Source organism: Plectropomus leopardus, chromosome 23 (genome assembly GCF_008729295.1).
Source record: "Plectropomus leopardus isolate mb chromosome 23, YSFRI_Pleo_2.0, whole genome shotgun sequence".
Taxonomy (NCBI): domain Eukaryota; kingdom Metazoa; phylum Chordata; class Actinopteri; order Perciformes; family Serranidae; genus Plectropomus; species Plectropomus leopardus.
Window position 1 is genome coordinate 17427993 of NC_056485.1, and position 24430 is coordinate 17452422.

Genomic DNA, 24430 nt, shown 5'->3' on the forward strand with positions numbered 1-24430 from the left:
TCCCTGTTTGTCACTCCCTCCTTCCTCAGGCGTCCAGACGTTCCCACACCCAGAGTTTGTTGATTTTCTTCTCAGTGTTGGCATACCTCTTTGGAGCCAGAGACTGACTTGCTGAGGTCACTCTTGGCTGGTTCCAGCCTCCATCGCCCTCCCTTATTCTCCTCCTCCCTCTATATATTACATCACTTATCTCCTGCGTCTTTACCATGTCCTGTTTTTACATCGTGGCACATTTGTTCTCTCCTGGAGTGCACAGGGGGAAGGCGTCTAATCATGGCTGTATCCTGCAAACCATGCAAATCAGCTGATAATGGTCGGTGTAGGAAATAAACCATCTGATGACCAGAGAGCAGACGGGCTTTAGAAGCAGGGAAAATAAGGAAGAAAAGGGGTGGAACATTTTTTGCCTGGCTTGCAAATGGCAAAACAAATCATTGGACACCTTATTAGACTTATTATTTTACCCCAGAAACCATTGCTGCAAAGCTTAAATAATGCAGTTGTGCATGCAGATGATTTAAAGTGATTTTGACAAGTTCGTTTAAGAAGATAACATTTTATGCAAATTATTTGCAGTTCATACTTTATAGTATTGTATTCTGTTTTGCTTGTTGACTGTTTGTCCGTCTATTAACCCTTTGAAACCTATTTCGACATCATTTTTCTGCAGTGCTGCATTTTGTGCAGTGCTGCATTCGTACAAGCTGTTTAGCCCACTGAAACTTGAGCAAATTGGAACGATCTCTTTGAAAATGTGGGGAAAAAAGGCAGCAAGTACCAATGCAAGAAATGTCCCACACATTGCAAGAAATTAGTGAAAAAAAATGTAAATTTGTTTTTTTTTAAAAAAGGGAGAACGTTAAAAAAAATAGGACAAATATCCAAAAAACTATTTTCAGAATTGTTATAATTATATATTTAAAATTATATTACATTTCTCAATTTTTAGGCACTTTTTAAAAAATTATTTTCTTGTTTGTTTTTTGTTTGGTTTATTTTTAGGTGTGTTTTTTTCAGGGCGTAATTTTTTTTTACTTTTTTTTTGTTATTTTTTGGGCATGTCTTTGGGCAATAAATCAAACCAATTTGCTCAGATTTCAGTATTTATCACTATTCAATATAAATAAATCTACACACATTAAATCACATGTTTTTTAGTCAAAAGCTGAGGTAGCCATGTAAGTCTTTCACAATGCAAGTTGCTATGAAAGAGCCAGTTTGACCAAACATGTAGCTACTTGTCTTTGCAGGGCAGATTTGAGGGTGCTTTCTTTGTGCATGACTTGAATTAACGTCCTGGTCTTAAACCTCTTAACTCCGTGCAGAGCAAATCTACCTCACTCAGTTCTGCAGCATTTTGTTTAGCTCATTTTGTGCAGCCTTTTAGCAGTGATGCAGGAGGAAGAGCGTGACACTATGTCTTGTTGGTAATGTCTCGTCTGAGCATAAAATATCACTTTTCAGGGTTATATGATAATACAGTGCCAGTGAAAACAGACAGGCGCTGTCAGCAACTTTAAGCAACTGTTACCTCAGTAGAAATTAAGAACTGACAGAGAAGCTCCAACTTTACATTTTTCAGGCCTTTTTTTGTGTGATTGAACAATAAAATGTCTTTTTCATCTGGCTGGATAAAAATCAAGTGCATTTTTTATAGAGCAAATGTAACCCTTTAACACCTGAATCAACGTTAGTTTTCTTGTGTTGCATTCAGACTCCTCTCACTAGCATTTAAAACAGAAAAAAAATGATTTCTTTAAAAAATGTGGGGAAATCACAAAGGGCAAATGGGCAAGAAATGTCCTGCAAACTGTACAAAATAAGTGAAATTTGACAAGAAAATCATCTGAAAATGAACTGTGGCTATTATTAGATATTATCAAAAGACGAGGGAAACATGTCCAGAAAAGTATATTAATAATTATCTAAAAAAATATATTAAAACTCTTTTCAGAAAAAAAATAGATTTGTAAAATATATTTTATTATTGTACTTCAAATATTTTAGTGCTTTCTTCTGGTCATTTTCCTGTATTTTTTTTTCTTTTTTTGTCTATTTATTGGTAATTTTGTTTCTTAACTTTCTGTCTAATATCTTGCCAGTTTTCAAAGGGTTAAAACCAACACCAAGTAGCTTAAAGGTACAATTAAATCATTGGAAAGTTGAGTAAAAAGCGGGAATTCAGCTTTTACTTCAGATTAATGTATTTCTGACATGCTGACAGTGTTTTTAATAATCTTGCAGACCTGCTGAATGTGCCTGACTGTCGACTTTGTGGTTTGGCTGAGGTCATTCACAGTGCGGCTGACATAATTATTGGGTGGTGGACACTGCTGTGTTATCATCACTTACGTGTGTCTGAGCTGATATTTGTGCCGCCAGTATGACTGTTGCTTTTAAACGAGGCTGCGGTTGTGAGTGTGCTGAGGAGGATTTAACCAGATGAGAAAAGTGAAAAAGGAGCAAATGTTTGTTTAATTAAAATCTATTTTGCACAGATTGATTTGTACACTGTAAAATGTGTTAAGTTGATTTTTACTAAGAATAATCTTTAAAACTGATTGCCTTAAAAGGGGAAAGTAAATATAACTGTTCATGTCAACTTCATGTCTAAATGTTAAGTTGACTTAAAATTATTTTGGGAAGTTGTTGCAACTTAAAAATGACAATTGAATTCACTTCCAATTATGAAACTGAAAGTCTGCGAGTTCTGTTTTGTTAGTGTGTTTGTTAATATACTAATTATTTTCCAACAAGCAGAATACAGATATATCAACTCTTTCTGCGTCAGCTGTTTACGCTCCGGGATGCCATAACAGAGATGTCAACAAATGCACATGGCGGGATGACATCATGGTGGGATGAAGCAGCACAATCCTAAATGTTAGCGTAATCTAAGTGCACTCACGCTCCTTACATAACACGGTTACCGGCGGCATTATTACCTGACGCTGTACTTCAGCGTTTCACGTGACTGGTTTCGTCTGGCCACATTCTTAAGTGACACTGCCAGTGTGTGTAGCATGTGCACACACCCTGTGTCTTACAGATGTTCACTAGCATGTCATAACAACGCTGCTGGTTCTGTCCAAATGCGTTCTCATCTGACGCGGTTTAGCTGCGTTCTGGTTAGATGCATAAGGCGGCTTTTGGTGTCATGCGTACGCCGAAAGCACTGACAGAGCAGAGCTATATGACGAGTTCGGAGTGAGAACAGGCTGGATATATAGCACAGTGAACTTACTGAAGTAATTAAATATTAGAAACATTGATTTAATTAAACTTGTTATTTTTTAGTTGCAGCGACTTCACACAATTAACTCAATAACACGATAACTAAATTTAAGTAAACTGTACAATGAGATACACTGTAAAGTTGATTTTACTTTAAAAATCTAGGTAAATATGACTAAGTCTCTAGTTATGTTAACTTTACATCTAATTGTTAAATTCACATAGGCCTACCATTTAGTTTCATTAACTTAATTTCATGAAGTTATTGCAACTTAAAAATGACAAGTTTAATTAAATCCATCTTTCTTAGTTTTTGTAACTCCAGTAAACCAACTTTACTGTGCTACATATCTGTATCTGTATTCTGCTGGTGGCAAACAAGTCAATTATATTAAACTTGTAACAAAACGTTTAGTTTAACTTAGTTTGCTGAAGTTGCTCACACTTAGAAAGAATAACATGATTTCTCTTGTGATTCTTAGTTGCAAAAACTTCACAAATTAAGTAAATACAGCTAAATTCAAAGTGAAATTAACACTAAAGTCAACCTAAATTAAGATGTATAGTTATATTTAACTGTTTTTCAAGGCAATCGGTTTCCAAGTTTTGTTAAAGTGAGATGAAATTGTCAGATTTTAGGGTGTACTATCCTGCTCTGTCAAAATTCTCTTTTTTTCTCTGGTCTGGTCCGCACCGGTCAGTTCTGCTTCGTCACCCTGTTTTTCCTCCTCTGCCTCCTCTTTGTTTTGTCAGTCAAGCCTGAAAAGCAGAAAGGAGGGGCTCAATTTCGGGAAAGGGGTACATTTCTAAATAAAGGCCTCGCCACAGGGTCCGAACGAGTGATGGCAGATACAACAGAAGAATTATGTGCCTGAAAAACTCGCTTTTTGACCTGTTTTCAATCCCTCTTGAGGAACTTCACTTTGTCTTTCAAGCCTCCCTCCCTGCATGCATGCACTTACATCAGTATTTGTCCACCATGCCGTTAGAAAAAAAAAAGCACTTTCTTCGCCTCTCAGGGTTCTTTCAGAGCGGCGACGATTTGCATGAGAAGTGGCTGAGAATGGGCCCCCTTCCCGTTTTCCTCCCTTTGTCCCCGCATTCTTTTATTCCAAATTCTTGTCACTTATGCCCCTTCCTCGCTTTGTGCTGCGCATTATATAAGAGAGCAAAACAACGGCCAATCAGTTAGCTAAGATAGTCATGGTGTTGGACACAGGCCTTATTTTCACAAAATTTCCCCTCTTTGCCCAAAAAGTGTGTGAACACACAAAGTAAAATCTGAATTGATTTTACATAAAACAAATATTAAACAATCTAGGAAACCTATTGCCTTGAAAAATGTAACAAAATATAACTATTAGTCTCAATTTATGTTAAAAAGTTTTGCACAGTACTCAATCACAGTGGTGGAATGTAACTAAGTACATTTACTCAAGTGCTATACTGAAGTACAAATTCGAGATACTTCATGTCAAACTTTTACTCCACTACATGTCAGAGGGAAATATTGTACTTTTTACTTCACCACATTTATCCATATGCTTTAGTTACTTTTACAAAATAAGATTTTTTCCATAAAAAACAGAGTTTTTAAAATAGGATGTATTAAATTAAATAGTTTATACAAGTACAGCTTCAACAATTAGTTGATAAATCAATTAATATTTTCATGAACATTTAAGTTTTTTTCTCCATTTCTTAAAATAGTTTTTAGGTTTTCTGATGTGATTTTTCTGTTTTTATTATTTATCTGTTTTTCCCCCTTTTAAAAAAAAGAAGAATTTTTTGTTTTTTGAGGATGTCTGTTTTTTTCTTTTTTTAAATAACTTTTTACTTTTTATTTTTTATAATTTTGAATTTTTGTGTGTTTTTTTAAATACATGGTTTGGACTTGTAGATTTTTAAAAATAATTTGAGTAATACTAGTTTTCTTTCTTTTTTACTTCTTTCCTCCTATTATGTAAAGGTTTTGGCGTGTTTTGTTTGTTTTTAAAGATTTTTCTCCATTGGGTAGTTTTACATTTAAAACTATAAGTATATTTCCCTCATTTGTAACATAAAAACAAAAAAAAGTAAATACAGCTAAATTACAAGTAAACTTAACACTTAGAAAAGCAAAAGTAAACAAATTAAGATTTACACTTATTTTTACTTTCCTTTTTCAAGGCAATCAGTTTCCAAGATTATTTTAATAAAGCTCAACTTGTCAGATTTTTACAGTGCAGGAACTTCAAAATTTGCAAAGAATAAAGCCAAACAGAAAAGCTGTCAGGCAAAACTGTTATTCACCTGGCTGCACACAAACACCATCATTTCTTTTATCTGCGCTGCCGGGGAGGCACAGCTTTAGCTTTGAGCTTTGGGCTGTTTGGTGTCTATATTTACCAGCTCTGCAACAGGCTTTTAACTTAAAAGTTAGGTAACAATTACCACGAAGCAGCTCCGTGGCTACAAAAGATTATGAGCTTAACCTGCACCTATGCTAACAGGCGCTGGCGGTCCAGTTTGTGTTCTGTTTATGCAGCTGCAGTGCTCACAGTGTCCACAGGGGGCGGTCTGACCTTTGACCTCGTCTCAGCGCACACTAATCCTGTTAGATCTGGCTGTCTGGCTGCATGGGCCCAGTGTGAGGTGAGTAATTAACAGAGATCTTAACGGTGATTCTGCAGAAGTTCTTCAACTGGATAATCAGAGTTAGTGAGTGACTCGGTGCACAAGTTTCCAAAAATATCAGTGTGTTCTTGGGAGGAAGAAATATGATGAAAAACAGCAAAGTTTGCAGAAAAACTGGTCAGGAAAATAAGTTTTTAATGTTGATGGTAAAAAAAAAAACCCTGAATTTTTCTGTAGCTATGCACAAATCCACATAATTTTCCTTTTTTAAAAAATTGAATTAATTTGTTGGTTCTTGTTTACTGGGTGTCAAGCTGTTAAAAGCAAAATTAACCAAAACTGACATCCCTAGTCCCCCCCCAATAAATACATGAAAATAGCATAAGACTTTTATTTTGACACCATAAAGACATTTTCACCATAAATTGGTGCATAAAAATCCACCAGAATGCAGGAAATTTAAGAATTTGATGCTCAAATTTTACCAGCCCTATTTTATGTTTGCTGTGTTGTCACATCCACCTAATATACAGCAAAAAATAATATGTTAAGAAACATATAATACTAATTAAAACTGACAATTATTTACAATTAAAGCATAATCCATGTATGTTCCTTGTGGAGTCTTAAGTGTGCAAATGACTTATACATTCAGTAATTAATGAATAATTCAACCAAAAATTAATGTAGAAAATACACAAACCAAGTGCTAGAATAAAATTCATACAATGTGGAGTAAGACTTTGGTATTTTTAAAATAGCCATCGAAGGAATAGCCTCTGTGTTAAACAAAAGACTATCAAAAGAAAACTTTTGCATGATTCGCAGAGAAGCGTCCCAGAATATGAACGCTGGGAATCAAATGAAATCCTTCCTGGTCCTTCTGCAGTTCGGATACATCCGGGCGATCTTCTCCACTTTCACAATCCACTGTCATCCTGCAGCGGGACAGAGGTCACATGTTAACTCCATGTTTGGGACAGGAAACGAGCTCTCGGATGACTGACAGAGCTGTTAATATATGTGAGCATCGTGTTAATGAGTAGACGTTTGTTTTTTTAAGTACAAAGATAATGATTTGAGTCTGTAAAGCTTGTGAATCTTGTACGATGCCCCGTCCTTCAAATCAACTTATGTCCGCTAATGGTGTGTATATGAAATGTGTCCATATGCATGTCAGAAAAAAAGCACTTTAAGCAGCTACATGTTTAACCATTTTCTAAATCTGATCTTCAACCTTTGTCATGTTTCTGTTCAAAAGCACACGTGCTAAACTGTAAGCAATCTTTTTTCAGTTTTCTTGCCAAGCTGCTAGTTTACTAGTTGTACCTTTTGTGGAGTCACGTCAGTCCCTAAATTGAGTCATTTTTGTTTTTAGCCCTAACCTTTCAACTATTTTATCTTAATATCAAACTGAGATTTAAATCTCTGACTTCTGATGTGTTTATAGTCAGTCATTACACAGAAATAAAATGCAAATTTTAGGAAACATTGTTATTTGCTGTCTTGCACAGAGTCACATCAGAGGATTCATATCATTTTTTATACTAAGCAAATTTGCATTTCTTATCTGCAGGCCCATATTAGATGCTCTGGGCTTTAAAACTAATTTTGTAGCAGCCAAACAGAAGAATTACAACTGCAGAGTTTGTCATGTGATGCCATGGGGCCCAAAAAGATTGTAAGAGACATCTGTTCTGTGTATCTGTGGATACATTTCTTTGGAGCACAGCTAAAAAAAAGCTGATCTCAATCCAGATTTCAAAGGGTTAATCCACAAAAAGTGTAAAAATGGCACAGCAAAACTACAGCACTTTTCCCCCTTTCCTGTTTTCCATCGGGGCAGACGTGATAAAAATCAGCACTAAAGCAGCTCTGTAGGAAGCTGCTAAAAGGCCGAGTCATTCAACGAGCAGCTGAGAGCAGCCGGCTTTGTTCCAGCAAACAAACAAGTCAGCGTGCAACATGTCGCTTCACGCTGTCTGACCTAGTTTGATAAAATACTCCTAAATTTTATTGCCTGCCCTTTTTATTGCCACTCCAGATCATCTACAGCAGTGATACTAAACTTACAGCCCAAAAGCCAAATCTGACCCCTGATAGGGTGCCCGGTGGCCCCTCAACCATTTTCTAATTCACAATAAAAATAAAGTGATTCACACTGGAAATTGTTTTTATACTTTTAGTATAACTAAGGTACCAGAGTGCATAAAACAACATCTAATAGAGCTTTATTATTATTTATTATACATATATTATAAATTATTTATTATTTATTATTTTTAAAAAAGTGCCAGTGAAGGATCCTCTGCATGCCCTCACGATGCCCTAGCTAAGTCCCTAATGTCCTAAAATCCTAGAAATGTTCTGAAATCCTAAAAATGTCCTAAATACTTAAAATGTGCTAAAATCTTAGAGACATCCTAAAATCCTAGAAACATCCTCAACTCTTTGAAATCGTCTAAATTATACAAACGTCCTAAAATCCTATAAATGTCCTAGAATTCTAGAAATGTCTGTACATCTTATAAAACACCCTAAAATCCTACAAACATCCTAAATGTCCTAAAATCCTAGAAAATTTGTCCTGAAATCTTAGAAATGTCTTAAAATCCTACAAACATCTAAAAATCATAGACATGTCCTAAAATCCTATAAAATGTCCTGAAGTTCTCGAAAGTTGCTAAAATCTTAGAAATGTCCTAAAATCCTTGAAAGGTGCAAAAATGTTAGAAACATCCTTAAATCCTAGAAATGTTCTAAAATCCTAAAAATGACTTAAATGCTTAAAATGTGCTAAAATCTAAGAAATTTTGTCCTGAAATCTTAGAGATTTTGTCCTGAAATCTTAGAGATTTTGTCCTGAAATCTTAGAAATTTCTTAATATCCTACAAACATCTAAAAATCCTAGACATGTCCTAAAATGCTAGAAAAGTCCGAGAGACAACATAAAGTCTCTGGAAAAGTCCTAAAATAAAAGAATTGGCAGCACAAGCTGAGTATCCCTGACTGACAGTAAGCAGCCGCCTCATAAACACGCTTCATAACTCAGTGTGTCATTAAAAATGTTTTCATCTTTTCTCTCCTGACTCAGTTTTCTCCGGAGTTTCGGGGTTCGTCCACCTACATCTTTGCTGTTGCGACAGTCCCCGCAGATGCACCCCAAGCAGCCGTTGACCACCTGGATGCCGCAGAGCACCAGCTGGATCCCCCCCATGGCCAGCAGGATGGAGAACAGCACGACGTGCCACATGACGGCGTTGGCGGGCTTCTCGCAGACCGACCACAGAGTCTGGTTTACAAGGTAGCTGCCATTACCACTGTGAGGGAGGAGAGCATGAGCACTGCACGCTTAGTTTTAATGAAAATATGAATAATATGAATAAAGCAGCCTGTGTTTGGGTGTCAGGAGGAAACCGTGTGATGACTGAGTCGAGGAAAAATGTGTCAGTGAGCAGTGAATGGAAGAAGTGAGGAGCGGAGAGAGAAATCACACGGAAAAGAAAAGAAGAGGAAGTTCTTGATGTAAATATGTTGTTGGAGAAAAGGGACATTCAGCTGTTTTAAAGTGGGAAACTTGAAAAAATTGTTTAACATTTTGGCATATCAGCGTTTTTATTTTTCTCACTGAGCGTTGGATGAAAAGATTGATAGCACTCACATGAAGCTGATTAGCTTAGCTTAGCATTAAAAGTGTAAACAGGAAAACAAATAAGGCAATAAGCAACTTGGTAAGAAATGTTCCTTAAATTGAAAGAAATTAGTATATTTTTCTGTAACTTAAGAGAGAATTTCTAGGTAGGAATTTCTAAGGAAAAAACTATATATAATTATCATTATTGTATATTTTCAATTATTTTTTCAGAATTATTATACTTTTTAAAGCACATTTTTCCAAATATTCTTTGCCTTGTTTTTAAAAAATATATATGTTTTAAGAGTTTCTCATTATTTTGAAAAAAAAATCTCATTATTATGAGAAAGTTTCAAAATATTTTAAGAAGGTTTCTCATTATTTTGAGACACAAAGGAAATTAGTCTTTATTTCAAGAAAGTTTCTCATAATTTAAGAAAAAATCTCCTTATTTTAATACACAAAGTCACATTTTGAGGAAGTTACTCTTTATTTCGAGAAAGTTTCTTATTATTTTAAGAAAATGTCTCGCTATTCTCAGAATTTTTCTCTTATTTTCTCATTATTTTGTGAAAGTTTTCAGTATTTTGAGAAAATTTAACACAATTTTTCAGATACTAACTCTTTTTGAGATAGGAAGTCATTTTTTTGAGAATTTTTTAAAAACACATTCTCATTAATTTTGGGGTAATTTTGTCTGTCATTGCTCATTGTCTTCTTCCCAATGGTTTACTATTGAAAGAAATCAAGCCAATTTGTTCAGGTTTCTAAGGGTAAATGTACTATTTTTTATTGGCCTAATCCATGCAAAAACAAAGTTTAAAGATAGGATTTTGTATTCAAAGATATTCACTTTATTGTGATACGAAAGTCAAGACAGCAGCAAATCTTTCATTTAAGAAGCTGACGTGATTTTTTGGCGTCCTTGCTTCATGAATGTCCATTTATTTTCTTCTGATTGACAGATTGAATCATTTCAGCCCCATTGGAGATATTCGAATACTGCAACTAATGCTGGTTCATGGTGCACTTTATAAAAGCCAGTTAGCAGAAGTTGAAAACAGCAGAACCTCACATAGAAAAATATGAAACTGAAAAGGGAAATTGAGGTTTGCTGCATGGAGGAAGGGAAATCTAAGGTTGACTATTAATATTTCAACATGCATTGTGCAATAAAACCTGGTTCCATCCCTGTAACCTCTGGCGCCCTTTAAACTGACAGCAACACCTACACATTAACAACACGCTCATGTTTATTAACAGCAGTCCCAATCACCTGATGGTCCTCTATCAGGTGATTCAGTTTGACCTGCATGCGCTTGTAAAATGCTTCAGTGGTGCCAGTCGTGCTATCCTCGCAGCATTATCACTCTGACTGGGCTTTAATTTATCGTATGGTATTTTTATGACCTGTAATAAAGCTAAAAAAAAAAATTTTCTTCCCTGCATAAATAAGCAGAGCTGAATCTGAATTCCCAGGCTCACTACACTGAAAATAAGTGCTGGTGCAGCCCGCCATCTACTGGAGAAACATTGTATTCTTTATTTTTATAATTAAGAACTGAAACCTTTCAGTCGCTCTTAAAAAAAGATAATGACAGTAAATATAGCTGGGGACAACAGAGATGTGCAGACACACAGAGAATAAGTGAAAAAATGAGGAAGGGCTGCAGAAAAAGCCTGCACTTGTCAGAGCATGAGACTTATTTTACCAACATGCCTTGAAAAGTACATCATTCAAATGAGTCATAATTGGGGAATCACTTACGTGCCAAAATCCTCAAAGGGGTATTCCCATTCCCCGTTGGCCACCTGACACTTGGGTCCAATAGCCAGACCTGCAGAGGCCACACTGACGCAGTAAATCGCTCCAACGAGGCCAAACGCAGAGGAGAACACCGAGTTCAGCATCTGAGAGAGACACAGAAAAGAGCATTTCTCAAAATCTGGAAATAAGTCATTATTTTAAGAAAGTTTTTTATAATTATTGAAATACCAACTCATTATTTTTTGAGAGTTTCTATGTATTTTGTGACAATAATTTATAATTTTTGAGGAATGTTTTCATTACTTAAAATGTTTCTCATTAGAGTCTGATTATTTTATGAAAGTTTCTTATTATGTTGACAAACTTTCTCATTATTTTGACAAACTTTCTCACTATTTTAAGATAAGAAATACTAGATATTAATTATTTTGCAATGAGTAGTCATTATTTCGAGTAAAATCTTTATTTTCAGACAGTTTCTCATTATTCTCAGATATCTAACTCATTTCAAAATAGTAATTTATTATTTTGTGTTAAGAAAGTCTTAATTATAATAAAATTTCAAATAATTTTTGGATTCTTACTCATTATTTTGAGATTTCAGTCATTATTTTTTAAGTTCTCATTATTTTAAGACAAAAAATATCATTTTTTGAGAAACTTTATGATTATTTTAAGAAAGTTTTTTTTTATTGTGAGAGTTTCTCATTATTTTGAGAAGGTTTCCACTTAGATCATCATTTTTATAATCACACTGATAGATATAGGCTTCCATACAATAAAGTAAATGTAATAATGCGATGGTACATTATTAATAAAGTAAACATGATTCCATTTTTTTCTTCGGTATTTGATATTTCATCCCCCTTGCCATTGCCCTTCACATCCCTTAACTACCAGTCCGGTCCCCACACTGACATAAATGTACATTTCTCAAATGACTTAACTCACCCGGCAACGGTTGCCCGCAGCAACCTTTTCCACAGCAACCCTTGCCCCCGGCCCTGATAGCCGAGCAGCTCGGACACAGCATCTGAAAATTTAAAAATAGCAATTATGTTCTCAATTTCCAAACAAGACATTTGTTTTATGATGTATTATTTCAGTTATTTTAAATGCAATTGAGAGTTCCTAAAAAGCTCTGAATAGGTGGTACAGGTGTGTGTGTACTTGTGTACTTTGTATGTGCACACATGCCAACCTACACATTTGCATTTATATGTGTGCGTCTGTGTGTTTCTCTCTTATCTTTTAAAGCAAATATTTGTGAATCCTGAATTGAATTTTACTCCCTTGTCCCAGTAGGCAGTGACATCCCAACAGTTTGGAAATAAACCTAACTTCCTGGTCCATGTTTCAAACTGGAGGTAATATCACAACCATAAAGACGTGTCCTTTCCACAAGACTCAAAGGTCTCTGTGATCCATTCATGAGATAAAATATTCATGAATTATTTATTGTCCTTGTAAAACTTTAGAACATCGAGATAGTGCTGGTGGTGGCAACTCGCATAATCAGAATTTCTGTGTGTGTGTGTGTGTGTGTGTGTGTGTGTGTGTGTGTGTGTGTGTGTGTGTGTGTGTGTGTGTGCGTGTGTGCGTGTGCGCGTGCGCGTGCGTGTGGGTGTTCCCTTGGTGAGGAAGTAGAGGAGATTAGATGATGTTTGTCTTTATTATAAATGGCATTTAAGTTTTTCTAAAGCTTTTCCTTAAAGTTAACTTAAGTTTAATATTATCATCCAAATGTTACACATAGATATACATACATACATATACACACACACACACACACACACACACACATATACATACATATATATATACACACATACATATATACATATATTTTTTCATTCCACATATGGTCAATGATAAAGCTATAATTAAAAACAAATAAATGAATGTAATAATAATAAATCAAATAGAATAACTGTAAATCATTTCAACATATTTATTTCATAATAAAATAAAAAGCTTTGGTCAAATTCTGTTGTACTTCTAAAAAAAACCTCTGATACTCATTTAACCCAAAGTAATAATACTCAGTAAAACAATACGAGATTTTATAGGTTTACACAGAGAAGGGTTATTGGCCTGACCCCCCCAATAAAACACACAATAAAACATCAAATCAGACTTTGTAAATATACTGATTAAATTGCTTAACTCACAAAGAGGCCTCCTCCGATGAGCCCCCCCATGAGCCAGACCTGATGGAGATCTGATAATTTTCCAGGCTTTCCCCGTTGGGGAAGAAACAGCAGCAGGTTGGCGATCATGCAGATGAACGCTGAAGGTAGCAGAATCAGGCCCACCAGACGGGCACACTTCCCCGTACAGCACATGGTTTTACTTTACTTTTTTTATGTCTTATTAGCCGCTCCCTCTCACTTTGAGTCTCCTCTCAAAGTCAAAATCAGGAGGTGAATGAGACGCTCACCGCTGTCACACTGAAAGTCAAACACAGCCAGTGACAGTCAGAGCAGGAAGGAGAGAGGGAACAAAGGCCAAGTATCGGTGTGACTGACTGCCTGCAATCATGATTTCAGATCTGTGAATCCCCTCAGGGGTCTCAGACACAAAATAAAATCCTCAGCAGGGGAAACAATGTACTCCTCTGTAGATGTTAAAATGCAAACGATAAACCTAAACAAACTGAAGAACACAGAAAGAAGAGGCGAATCTGTGTGTGTTTGTTTATTTAGGGGGCTCGATCACGCCGCTGGACGCCCTTTGATACCTGCTCATGATGATATCGGTCTGTTTGCTCTATTTATGGCCCACAGCAAACACAAAAGAGGGCTCGGCCAACAGTACAGCTGAATAATAGCTTTGTTAGGCAAAGATACAGAATTTAACTAACTGTTACAGTATGAGTATAAAACAGTTAGCGTGCAGTGAATTTACAGCATCACAGATATAAGTTTATGGAGAAAAAATGTTTGTTGATGCAAATTTTATGAGACTCTCTCCCTAAAAATATGAGACAGGCTTTTTGCACAAGCAGCAATTACAACCTATATTTATTGTTTGGCAGCGACATCTAGTGGCCGTAGAACAAAGCAGGTGCTCAGGTGACATGGTTTAAAGAGCGACAAAATCCACTTAAGTGGATGGGTAAAACAAACACAGGACTTTCATCCAGCAGACCGTTTTTTTTTTTTTTTTGTTGCATGTGACTCAAAGGTCAACGTTGGGTGGCCAACCCATTCTCATTCTGAAGTTGTCTTTTTGCATCCACATGGTCCTCCGCAGATCGACATTGGTTGAGAATGTTGTCAGACAGAACTGGTCGTGGAGTTATTATACACCGACGGCACCTGCCGTGTCTGCATGATACGCCGATGGATAATAAGTATTTGCGTACACAGAATTAAACAAAATACCGTTTTTTGCACCAGCTCCTATCAGTGCAGTAATAAATATTCTAAAGACAACTTTTGTTTTTCTTTTTAGATAAACTTAGAATGTAATACTACTAAAAAAAATTTAAAAAAAAACATTTTTTAAGTTTATTTCCGCTGGTTTATTTAACAAATGAACACTGTTAGGTTTTGAAAAAGAAAACTGAAAGGCTTTCAAGGCTTTCAAAAAACAGAGTACATGAGAAAAATGTTGCATTATATATTGATAGAGGTAAAAGTAATTACACTCTACACATAATAAATATAAATATTTTACTTAAATATTTAACAACACTTATATACCATATGGAAATAGCAATAGTCTAATGTAATAATTTGGGAAAAATATGTGATTACGAATAAATAAAAAATATCTATATAATCTGAAGTAAAATAGAGCAAAGTAGCTCTCATGATCATTTTGTTTTCTCCTAATTGTAGCCTATTTTTTGTTGTTGTTGTTTTTAAATCCACACTTTTTCATCCTCATAAAGGTGTGTAAACTTGTATGACTCACTAACTATATATTGCATTTATTTTTATTTACATCCTATTTGTTTTATTTGTTTATTTAGCCCAATTTGTACCATCTGTTTTTGCTGTAATTCCATTTATTATTATTATTATTATTATTATTATTATTATTATTATTATTATGTTTAAGGCTTTTCTTTTATTTTTATTTTTTAAATCTTGGATTGTTTTGTTTTTCTACATCCCCTTTTCTCGCGAGAGATTTTGACAAAAGTCGGGTCCCGTCCATAGGTCCCCTCTGATCAGTCCCAAACTGATCGATGACGCTCCCCTCAGCCAGCCAATAACGTGAAGGTAAACAGTGCGCGTGCAGCTGTCATGGACCCCCACAGCTCTCGCTCCTGTCCTGTCGGCAAAACTGGTGGGAGGAATTTAATTGAATTATAAAACATTAACAGAGCTGTCATCCATCCTTTTTTCCAGCTGTGTCAGAGTCCAAAACTGACCAAAAACTAACAGTCTTCTTCTACAATGACAGGCAAGTCTCAGTGTCTCTTCTTTAACCCTCTATGGTACAGCGTTGCCACATGGCAACAACCCCGTTGTAAGCTTTCTACACACAGATAATACATTCCAAGTTATGATGCAATGCATTAAAAAAAGGTGGGGTTCTAAGTAAACCAATAGCAGTGTTTAAATTTGTCACACACGACTTTCTGGAGGCCATTTTGAAACCCTGTTCTGCAGACATCATCGACGGGAGGAGCCTCACCATTTGACGCCTAGAAATTCAACAAAAAAAGTGTTTTTTTGAAGTTTTTCAACGGGAAAAAAATATACACTCAACAATAGGTTAGTTAAGTTCATTATCATGTAGTTTCTTGCACTGTAGTCGATCAATAAATAATAGAAAATTTTAAAAATGTGTACTTTGCCATATGGCAACACCGTGCCATTATGGATTGCTAGCCTGGCATGTTGATAACATTTTGTATTTAGTTATAGGCCTACTTTGCAATTGCATTGGTGTACACTGATCTTCTATAGTCTATAAACTATAATAATGCACTTTGTGAGTCCTTTCCACATTGCATATGATGATATTTGACACATCTTTCTTCCATTTACAGAATGAATGCAATTTTTTTTTTTTTATGGTACATCGCGGAAAAAGGCTGAACTAGCCCTCCCACTAGATGATAGTGAAGATGACAAAGAATTCAGTGACGAGGAAAATGAGCTGCTGGAAACACAGAGTGAGAGTGATGAAGACAGTGAGACCGATGAAGATTATGAGCCAGAGAATGAGGACAGTGGGGACAGTGAGGACAGAGACAGTGAGGGCAATGGAGACAGTGAGGAGAGGGAGGACAGTGAGGATGAAAGTGAAGTGACAGGTATTACCAGTAAGAGAGTGTAAAATGGGTAACATCTTGACCCTAACCCTGTTCAGGCTACTGGGATTGTTTATATACTATAACATGAGTTTTTAAAATAAATGTTACATACAATTTTAAACAAAACTCATATTTTCATTACTTTCCATTATGGTACGGTGTTGCCATATGGCAACGAACCCTAAAAACTACTAAAAAAATATATATTTTTTGAAAATGTCTCTTAATTATGTTTACTTGGTCTATTTTAAGACAAAAAAAAAACACCCCAAACATTTTTTTACCAACTGGGATCATAGTGCGTACCATAGAGGGTTAATTGAATTATAAAACATTAACAGAGCTGTCATCCATCCTTTTTTCCAGCTGTGTCAGAGTCCAAAACTGACAAAAAACTAACAGTCTTCTTCTACAATGACAGGCAAGTCTCAGTGTCTCTTCTGTAAATGTCTCCTCTCTACAAAGCTTTTCTATTACACTTGACATGTGATTCTGCTCGTGAGGAATAGTAGCTAACCTCGCTTAGATAAATCATGTTGCTGTGTTTTGGGCGCAGATAGAGTTAAAGAGCTCGTGTCAAAGTGCCTGCAGGCCCGGGACATGGCTTACTGTCCCTACAGCCGCTTCCCTGTCGGTGCCGCCATACTGACAGCAGATGGCGCCATAATTACAGGTAATAACAACACAGGTGATTTCTGTCCTCTTCCAAACTGCACAAATTAAACTGAAAACCGAAGGTGCGGACAATATGTAGTTCTCCTAATCAAGTACAATCTCAAAGTACTTGTTGTTAACTTGAATGCACTTGTTTTTATTCTTGTTTGTCTTTATGCATGTACAGTGTTATATATTGTAACATAATGGACATATTTTGACATACTACTTCATATATTCTATTTTCTTTCCATTCCTTAAGGCAATATATAACCCAAGAGTAACTATAAGGTACCCCAATTTCCCCCTGGAGATCAATAAAGTGGGATATTGATAATTATGATACTTAACTGCAATTAAATATAATTGCCAACTTTTTACTTTACAACATGAATTGTGGTTTTGCTAAAAAGGCACTATTTTGTTTTTGGATTCAAATGTTTATTTAAGAAAATGATGCACTCTCGATTAACTATTAACAATACATCATGTTGATATTGTTATTGATGGTGTTATTATTATTATTATCATCATCGATTTTTGTGCTTTTCTTTTCTTGTTTGGCTAACAACTTGGCTAAAAAATAACAGTTTTTTTAAATCATAAAAGAATTTGAAAATCTGAAAATTATTATTCTTATCTCTTTTTTCCTTTTTTTTTTTGTACTGCGCACCAAATGGCCTTGGCCTTTACTTTTTTACTTTTTCTTTTACTGTAATGCTCTCTCTACGTACACTTCATCATGTTCAATTTTTTAAATGTTCAAAATTTAAGAAAAAACAAAACATAAACAAAAAAATGTTTGCAAAATGTTTGCCACCCCATCTCCGAGTGGTCCCCTACGGTTAATATCCACCACTGCTCAAGTGTAGAAATGTGGGGAGATACAGGGGACACGCCCCCCTCAATATTTAGGAACATATTCATATTCACTTAATTTTTGCAACACTTTTAGAAACAGAAGTTATAAAGTGGTCATGAAGCAAAGGCAAAGTATAAAAGTCCCAAAAGTGGCTTTAATGGTATAATAAATACTTATTTTGCTGTCTGTGAAGGAGTCCAAAGTATTTGTGTGTTTTCAGGCTGTAACGTGGAGAACGCCTCCTACGGTCTGACGGTGTGTGCTGAGCGGACGGCCATCCAGAGAGCCGTGGCGGAGGGACACAGACAGTTCACCGCCATCGCTGTGACATGGTGAGACTCTCTGATGAAACATTTTATACAGCAAATGTTCTGATTAATTTATCATTTTATTTCTATTTTATTTATTCATTTAGGTCAAGACCATATCACGTGTAATGGAGCTTTTTTTGTTTTTAATACAAAATTAACAGAACAATGGCACAAAGCATGGTACAAATACAACTAATGTTACTTAAACAAAGGAAGGACACTTCAAAAGAGCATCTAGTTTACAGTAAAATTTTGGCTTATTTGTCTGTAATAACAAAATGAACTTAAACATAGATGGGCGGTCTAAATAATGCTTCTCTCTTTTACATAGTGACATCAAAGACAGTTTTGTGGGGCCGTGTGGAGCATGTCGACAGGTTCTCATGGAGGTGAGACATCTTTTATATGACTTTTACAGACAATAAATTACAAATACAATGCAAACTTTTTTGTTTGTCAATTTATTTTTCTCTGCAATTTGCAGCCAAGAAAACATAATTTTAGAAATATGTGAAATATGTCAGTTTGGAACAAGTTCAAATATTTTCTCTGCTCTGGTAGGTTTTTCTCTATTGTTCTGAGAAAAATGTAAACTTGAAATAAATTATAGACAAAATTATTTGATAAGAATTCTATTTTTTTGTTGTGTAAATAAACCAGGAACACTTTCTCTTCCCGTGTTGAATTTCATAATTGAAAAAAAACAACAACTTTTTTTTTTAGCAAACTATGTCATTTTCACTTCATTATCTGACAAAGGCAGCAAATATTTTTGTTCTTGGTTTCAGAGCATATTTAGTCTTTGTAAGGTAAAATATAATAAATAATATTTTGCATTGTTTTTTTCATTTTTTCACTTCACAGAGGTGAAGTGTAAATATTACGTAATAGTTTTTTTAACAACTTTTAAACAAAAACAGTTCAAGCGCACAACAGGATACTAGGTTTGGCTCTGTTTTATTAACAAATTACATTATATTAATTGGTGTCTGAGTGGGCCACACAAATGAGTTGGAATAATGATAATGAATATTAATATAAATCTTGGATATGAGACCATTTATACTTGGCATGTTGGGACTTTCTCCTTCAATACTGTCCATATGTTTCTCTCTCTCACCAGTTTGGATCAGACTGGATTGTATACTTGACCAAGCCGGACGGATCTTACAAAGAAACCAGCCTGAGTGAACTGTTGCCTCTGGCCTTTTCTCCAGCTCACCTCGCAAAGAAGTGATGAAGCTTCAGCAGCATCCATAGACATCATATTTAAGTACTTGTGTCCTTTTTTTGCTGCAGTGTCTGTTGTATTGTGATATAGGAACACAACAGTTGAGGAAAATAATAAAACATCTTCACAAAACATGTAATAATTTTATTTTATTTTTTATGTTATTGTATTATTTTATTTTATTTTATTTTATTTTATTTTATTTTATTTTATTTTATTTTGTTTTGTTTTGTTTTGTTTTGTTTTGTTTTATTTTATTTTGCAAGTTTTCTGGAAATGTATAAATGACGTATCAGCAGTGTCACGTGATAAGGGTGGGCGTGCCTGGAATCTGTTTCCGGAAACATGGAGGCTGTTGTGAGTGATGTTGTAGCTCCAGAAGACCTTTTAGTAAGTTTTCCTCTTATTAAAACCTCTTCATTTTTACAAAACATTCTTAGTAACACATTACCGATACACAACGATATCCTTACAACACGTGTCAACTCGGTTAATGCTGAAATTTGGTTAAAAAGCGACGTGTCGTTGGATACTCTGACGCGTCACTTAGCAGCTAGCTAATGCTAACGATGATGTTTTTGGTCAAAAATGAAAACGTAATTTCCGCTCAAATATCTGCACGTCTCGTGCTAGAAATTATATTTACTTTTTGTGTACTTAGTGTCACAACAGCTGGCTTTTTTATTCAGAAATAAATTACACAATAAGCGATACATCTGCCAAAATAAACAACAAATGAGCTGATGTAACGTTAACATACGCAGTGAAAGGTTTCCGTTTTGCTGCCTTCCTGTAAACATGTAGTTTTTTTTTTAAATAATTTCTGCTTTTTTTTTACAGAAATTTGAGAAGAAATACAACAATGAGCTTGTGAAGGGAGCCGTCTCCAAAGAAACAAAGTTTGAGTATGCTTGGTGTCTGATCAGGAGTAAATACTCAGAGGACATCAAGAAGGGAATTGTGCTCTTGGAGGGTAAGTTTAGCAATATTTACTTTTATAAAAATTATTTTAAAAACTATATGTTGCAATACAGACTTAAAGTGGCTTTCTGTGGCTGTTATTAATATTTTAGAGTTTTTAAAAATCTAATATATGGGCTTATACTCATTTATATAGAAAAGAATTGAAATACTTAATTAATCCCGTGAGGGAAATAGTTTTGTTGCAGCAGTAAATAAGGGAGAAGCAACTGAAGTTTGGGACTTTAACTTATTTGGCCTACAATGTAATTTTCTAAACTTTTCCTACATCGGCTTAGCCAGGCTCTGTACATTTGCTCAAAATCAGTATTTCTGTAATCTTGAAGGAATCTTGAAATTTGACTACATAGCCTGCTTATTTATTTGATTCTGCCTCTGTGTTGTAGGGGATTGATGTGATGTTTTGTTGTAATTTTTTTTAATTTTGCTTCCCATTTTGTTGAGCTGTAATGTTTGTATGTGAAGAAGTGAACTTGATGGTGGATGAACGTCATAAAGATGACATTTTTACTAGATTACCGTAAACATATTTTTGGCCCTTACAAACTGTTTTCTTTTAACACATCAACTGGCTTATACAGTGACACTGATATATCTGTGATTTCCTCAAATTATGTGATAATATTGATATTTAAATTCATCAGTCCAGGTCTAGTTACACGTTGCTGTAAAAAATGATGTATTCGTTTTTCTTAGAACTTGTTCAGAAAGCAGCAAAGGACGATTCCCGGGACTTCCTGTTCTACCTTGCAGTGGCCAACTACAGACTCAAGGTTAGTTTCATGCTTAAAGTAGTGAAAACTTTGACATTTAAAAAAAAAAGAAAAAGTGAAAAAAGCATGTGTTTATATTTTTATCTGGAGCTTCACACATTCATACAGATTTGTTGACTTTCATATGCAAAGAGCTTAGAATACTTTCTGTTTCCTCTTCCCTGTTCGTCTTCCAGGAATATGAGAAAGCCCTGAAGTACATCCGAACTCTTCTGAGGAACGAACCGGGGAACAAGCAGGCTCATGACCTGGAGAAACTCATCGACAAAGCCCTAAAGAAAGGTACGAACCAGTTTACTCAAGCATTGAACTTAGGTAAAATTTTGAGGTACTTGTACTTAAATTATTTGAATTTTCTGCTACTCTAGTCAGTTATTGTAAATCTTAAATACCTTTGCTGATTTAGATTATAAGTATAAAAAATATAATCAACAAATCAATTATAATATAGATTAAGGTAACAAAAAAGATTCAGATTCAGATTTTTCAGGGGATTTCACAAATTATCCAATATGCAGAGTAAATAGCTCAAATTAAAACTAAAATTAGCTCCACCTTTATCTGCTGCAGCATTTAAGTGATACACACAGTAATGCGACAATAATTATGATCTAACAATGAAATAAATATTTTTCTTCAATGGGCCATTCTACATAATAAGTACTTTTATTTTGGTACTTTAAAGACAAAATATGTAACTTTTCTGCATTAAAATGTCCAAAAACAACTATAATAATGTTGTATATTTTGAGTTGTGTACTTAGATAATTCCAGATGTTTCAAACAATGTTGAAACACAGAGAAATCTGTCATTTTAACCACCCCAATGTCATTTCGTCACCATTTCCTGTCGGTGACCTCATATCCCCTTTGCACATCAATCGGGGTTTTGGTGGTTCCTCTCAGAAAGGGATATTTCAATCCAGTTGAAGCCACGCTTTTTAGATCTCGGGTTGCTTTTATCTATATGAAGGATTTTAGTCATCAGGTGGCTGGAATCATAAGTTGTCAGAGAAACGAGCTGAGCAAAAATTAGCTGCAGCTCAGAATTTGATCAGGCATTTGTTGTTTTAGTGTGAATCCAAAATCCTGACATTCACGTATTGTTATCTAGACGGCTTGGTCGGCATGGCAATCGTCGGGGGAATCGGCGTTAGCTTGGTCGGTTTGGCAGGACTCATCGGCTTGGCTGTGACAAAGGGAGCTTCTAAATCCTAACGTGGACATGAGTGGACGTGTCTTCATAATGCTGGACTCACACACTGACCCTTCTCCTGAATAAAACATTAAAACATTGTGGCGAGCGCTTGAAAGATGTAACAGTTTGGTTTGAAGTTGTACTGCAACACATTAAAGGATTTGGGTAATGCCGATGGATAACAATATTATAACAGGGTTCAGATTCACCACATATGACATTACTTAGCTGTTAATTCACACACCATAGCATGGCACCTTCTCATTATTTGTGTAAATAAATTAGGATAGTCAAGGTGCAGCTAAAGTTTATATAATTTCTGATTAAGTTTGCACCTCAGCCTAAACTAAGTTCATATTTTGTATAAAGATCTTCAAAGAAGTGCAGTTGTGTTTCTGTAACTGTCTGCTTGTTGTTTCTGACATGAAGAAATGTTAAGGAAAGTGTTGTTAGTGCAGTAGGAAGTGCAGCTTGTGATGCCAAAAGCGACAGTGTGATTTTTGTGCTGGTGAGGTAGCGGTGACTCGGCCATAATGTTGGTTGAAGCCTGTAATTCCAGCTGCTGCTCTGGAGGCAATGAGGAGACGTTTGCAATTATTTTGGAGACGAGGTCTCTTTCCATTTGTTCTAAATACTATACATTAAGGGAAACAATGCACTTATTGGAAATGAATACCTTTAATTAATACCTTTTTGTCATTTAAATGCATTTACCTGTACTACATTTAATGGGTTTTCCATCTTGTTAAATAAAATGATTTTGAACTGAGATTTTTTGTTGCCAAAAAATGATTGTCGAGCTGTTTTACCCTTTGAAACCTTGGAAAATTGGCTCAGTTCCTTTCAAAAATATAGGAGGCAGACAATGAGCAACTTAACAAAAAATTACCTGATAATAAAAAAACAGGGAAAACAAGGAAATGAACCAAAAATATTTCTGCAAAAATAGAATATTAAATATGTAATAAGTAAATAAGGATAATTTTAATATAGTTCTCTGCACATTTTCCCAAAAGTTCCATTTATTTCCCAATAAAAATAATTTTCCAAGTGTAGCATTTTTCTAGTTCTTTGTGGGACATTTGAAAAGTTATATTGCTCCACATATCAGAGGTTTAATAACAACTGCCACACAGAGATGGGTTATTTCTTTTGAGGTCTGTTTTGCAAGAGAGAGCAGAGTACAGCGGAAGAAATGTGCCAAAAAAAATAGAGGACATACAGGAAACATACAGTAGTCATACAAATACTGATAACGCCAACAGCATCAGACATGCTATCATCAGAACAGGCTGTTCTTATTCTTCTACATGATAAAAGGTCTGATGGACCCTTGAATTTTATTAGCTCCTGTCTTAAGCAAGTTTGAACAAATTCTGTATTATTTAATTTTTTGTCTTTCCATCTTTCTTTTGTATTGTTGTAGACACTGTCATTTTATATAAAAAATGATAAATTAAAAAGAAATACAATAATCAGAAACCAGATGTCTCTAAATTATTCTGATATTATACACACAGTGTCCCTGTTGCTATGGTTACTCATTTTAAGTAAGAGGCTCGTACTGTGTAACCACTGCATTAATTTATAGCTTTATATGTAAAAAGTAAAGTTAAAAAAATAAGTGTCTAAGAGAAGGAGGAGTTGAATGCATACAAAACAGTATCATCTGCATAAAAAAGTACATAATGAGCATATCTTGTGTTTCTGACTGTTGTACCAGGAAACTAATTTTCCATTGACGCCAACCTGCACCAGATCAATCAGAAATAAAAGACAACTCGCAGCCAATCAGAACTGAGGATTCACCCAGACTACAGTATAATTCTAGCACTATATTTTGCAAGTATTTTATATGTAAAAAGTAAAGTTGAGAAAAAGTTAAGTGTCTT

General features: G+C 35.1%; 3 protein-coding genes across 3 annotated transcripts; 2 read left to right on the forward strand and 1 right to left on the reverse strand.

Moving 5' to 3' along the window:
* Positions 1–6239: 6239 nt before the first annotated feature.
* Positions 6240–13710, reverse strand: tm4sf5 (transmembrane 4 L six family member 5). The gene is given in 6 exon segments (XM_042512603.1): positions 6240–6788; positions 8979–9171; positions 11254–11396; positions 12205–12219; positions 12221–12286; positions 13425–13710. Coding segments are annotated over 6 exon segments (609 nt in total). The 5' UTR covers positions 13599–13710; the 3' UTR covers positions 6240–6770.
* A 3168-nt stretch (positions 13711–16878) lies between these two features.
* zgc:103586 lies at positions 16879–19686 on the forward strand. The gene is made up of 5 exons (XM_042512533.1): positions 16879–16949; positions 17085–17201; positions 18265–18376; positions 18687–18744; positions 19479–19686. The coding sequence occupies exons 1-5, from the start codon at positions 16943–16945 to the stop codon at positions 19590–19592; spliced, it is 408 nt and encodes a 135-aa protein (XP_042368467.1). The 5' UTR covers positions 16879–16942; the 3' UTR covers positions 19593–19686.
* A 225-nt stretch (positions 19687–19911) lies between these two features.
* fis1 (fission, mitochondrial 1) lies at positions 19912–23309 on the forward strand. The gene is made up of 5 exons (XM_042512532.1): positions 19912–19976; positions 20427–20559; positions 21264–21340; positions 21517–21622; positions 22455–23309. The coding sequence occupies exons 1-5, from the start codon at positions 19932–19934 to the stop codon at positions 22556–22558; spliced, it is 465 nt and encodes a 154-aa protein (XP_042368466.1). The 5' UTR covers positions 19912–19931; the 3' UTR covers positions 22559–23309.
* The last annotated feature ends 1121 nt before the right edge of the window (positions 23310–24430 follow it).